This window comes from Phaethon lepturus, unplaced genomic scaffold (assembly GCF_000687285.1).
Source record: "Phaethon lepturus isolate BGI_N335 unplaced genomic scaffold, ASM68728v1 scaffold5314, whole genome shotgun sequence".
NCBI lineage: Eukaryota > Metazoa > Chordata > Aves > Phaethontiformes > Phaethontidae > Phaethon > Phaethon lepturus.
The window spans coordinates 98,301-100,981 of NW_010533857.1; the positions used below are offsets into that span (position 1 = coordinate 98,301).

The 2,681-nt window shown below is 48.6% G+C and overlaps 1 protein-coding gene across 1 annotated transcript in view; it reads right to left on the bottom strand.

Moving 5' to 3' along the window:
* Window positions 1-1,834: 1,834 nt before the first annotated feature.
* Window positions 1,835-2,681, bottom strand: part of CISH (cytokine inducible SH2-containing protein) — a 5,961-nt gene continuing 5,114 nt past the window's right edge. Inside the window, exon 3 of the mRNA XM_010285324.1 lies at window positions 1,835-2,337. Within this exon, the coding sequence (XP_010283626.1) occupies window positions 1,835-2,337 (503 nt within the window). The remainder of the gene's footprint in view (window positions 2,338-2,681) is intronic.

The window sequence follows — 2,681 nt, forward strand, 5'->3', positions numbered from 1 at the left end:
AGCACATCAGGCCATCGTGTCCTTTTGCGCAGCTTTAAAATAGGGTGGAAGAAACTCCACCCATTTTTTGAGCTTGTCTCCTGGGTCACTATCCCACTTTTTTCCACATCTTCTCCCAAACCTCAGGTATAGCTGGGATTTGTCCCTTAGAGAGACAGTCCCAGGGAGGGATGAATGAGGAATCCTTAACATGGGTTCGTGCTTGATCAAGTTATAGGGTCTTAGGAGCAAAAGAAGCCAAAAGATAATTTTTCTAGACCTGCCTGTTCCCTTCTCTACTCTCACTCAATGGCATGGACTGGCTCCTACAGGCTGGGGAGGTGACAGCATCAAGCGAATGAAGAGGAAGGGGCAACTTCTCTGTCTATGCTTGGTTTTGGGCAGATCCCATCCGCTGCTTGTCCCTCCTATTTACAAAAGAGCAAGGGAGAGCCGTTGTGTTTCATTTGCAGGGGTGCGAAAGGGATGGGGCCAAGAGGTAAACCCAGAGCAAAAAATCTAATTAAGGATAACAAACATGCAAGTCGGAGAAGGGGAGAGGAGAGGTCTGGACCGTGGCAAACAGAAAAGTTGATTTGTGGTTTCCAGTGTGTGCGAGAGCCTAGCTCTGATTGAAGCCGCGTGGCTTGTGAATAATGCTGGCAGAAGCAGAGCAACAGGCGGTTTGGCGTTGTGTTAGCAGAGAGGAGGGACGGCTCTTTCTATTGAGGTGCTTCTACCTTGTTACCCCCCCAGAAATAAATAAATAAATATCCTGAAGCTGTGCGCGTCACTGGTGCAGCTCAGCAGAGCTGTCTCTCAACCCCTGGTCAAGGAGACCCCGTTCTTGCCCCACATCTCACAAGACAAGGGCAGTGCCAGGGAGCAGCACTTTCAAAATGCAAGCCAAATGCAGAGTGCTCTAAAACCAAGTCCCTCTGCCTGCAAATAAGAAAGCTGGGTTTCTGATTACTTCTGATTACATTTTCTAAATGCTTTGTCACAAACTTCCTTTGGAGAAGGAGAGGAATGAAAAAAAATGGGATGAGTGCTCCCTGGTCCAAGCTCAATGTCCAGAATCTCCACTTAGAGCGCTCAAGGAACAGGGGCTTCCTTGAAGGAGTCTCCTGTCCACAACCTATGAAGCAGCATGCATCTCTGGGAGATGCACAAGCTGCTACCCCTGTGCTTTGAGGTTACAATACCCAGCCCCCTGTAGCTAAGGAAGAAAAAAAATATTCTTTACCTCTGTAGAGGGGTGTCTAGATACAGTCATCTGAGTCCCACTTACCCCAGAAGTCTGAAGGAGCTTGGATGTGGACTCCTGTGACCTGTTACAGGGACAGGCTCAAACAGGTACTATTTGGATGTGAATCCAAATCCAAATTCCCACAGATTTTTGGCTGGCAGTTGGCTGGGAGCCTTTACTCTATCTCTAATTCCACAAAAGAAAAAGAAACAAAAAACAATAAAGTAAAAGGTGCTTTTAAAATACCATGAGGAGAGAAACTGCCTTGGAAATAAATAGCAAAAATAACAATGTTAACATTTCTGGTGTCACAGCAACTCTGAAATTCAAGTAGTGTGCACATGCCTACAGCACTTTCTCACAGCCACTATCGGCGCGGCCTGAGGTTCAGAGCTCAGATTGCGTCCCGTTGTTCACTGAAACAACCAACTCCTCCCTGGCGCTGGAATGGATTTAGAGAGAAGGGGAGAGGAAAGATGGATGCAGTCTCTGCTGATAATCAGGTCTTTACTGTGCCCACCTGATGCCACGCTTTAGCGGGACAAAGACACAAAGTTCTCTTACTCCTGTCCCTTTCTGTCATGCCTGAGATATAATGGCCATGCTTCAGAGTTGGAAAGGGTATTGCTTCAAATAGTCCCCCATCCGCCTCGGTAGAGGGAGCTGGTCCACGTCGGCTGTAGACTTGTTAATCCGTAGCCGGCACAGGTGCTGTAGACTGGGGATGTTGTCTTTGCGGCCGAGCGGCCGGATGAGTTTCAAGTGTACTGCAGCTGCTGTCATCTCTTTTTGCATGGGAGGTAGAGGAGACGGAGGCGGGTAAGGAGCCTCGTTCTTGCTTTCCATTGTGCAGGACATGACATAATGCTGGATAAGACTGACCACATCTGGGAAGGCCAGGATGCGAGGTTTGGACAAGTAGTTTGAGTCTAGCCGGAACTTGCTGTCAGTGTATTCGATGCGCACGTTGGTGGGACCTCGATTTGTCTTGACAGAGAGTGTGAACAGGTAGCTGGGGTGGGTGCTGTCCCGTACCAGGAAGGTGCCCTCAGGCATCTTTTGGAGATGCTGCTTGGCCTCACTGGCAGTGATAGATCCCCAGTACCAGCCTGGAAAAGCATCCCAGAAAGAACTTGTTAGAGAAGAAACATATTAAAGGACTGGCAGCATATTTAGGGAAGCATTGAAGCCTACTGAGTCCGGGACCTGGGAAGTAGCCAAGCCCAGACTTGGTAAGACCTTCAGAAATTAAGACCATGCCAAATTCACAGAATCACAAAGGTTGGAAAGGACCTTCAAGATCATCAAGTCCAACCATAAACCCAAAACCACCATGCCCCCTAAACCGTGTCCCGAAGCGCCACATCCAGTTCTAAGGGTTTCCTGCCTATCCGTGTCATTGCTGTGCTGGGGCTGGGGCTGGGGATGACTACTCTTGCAGCTACAGAGTTCT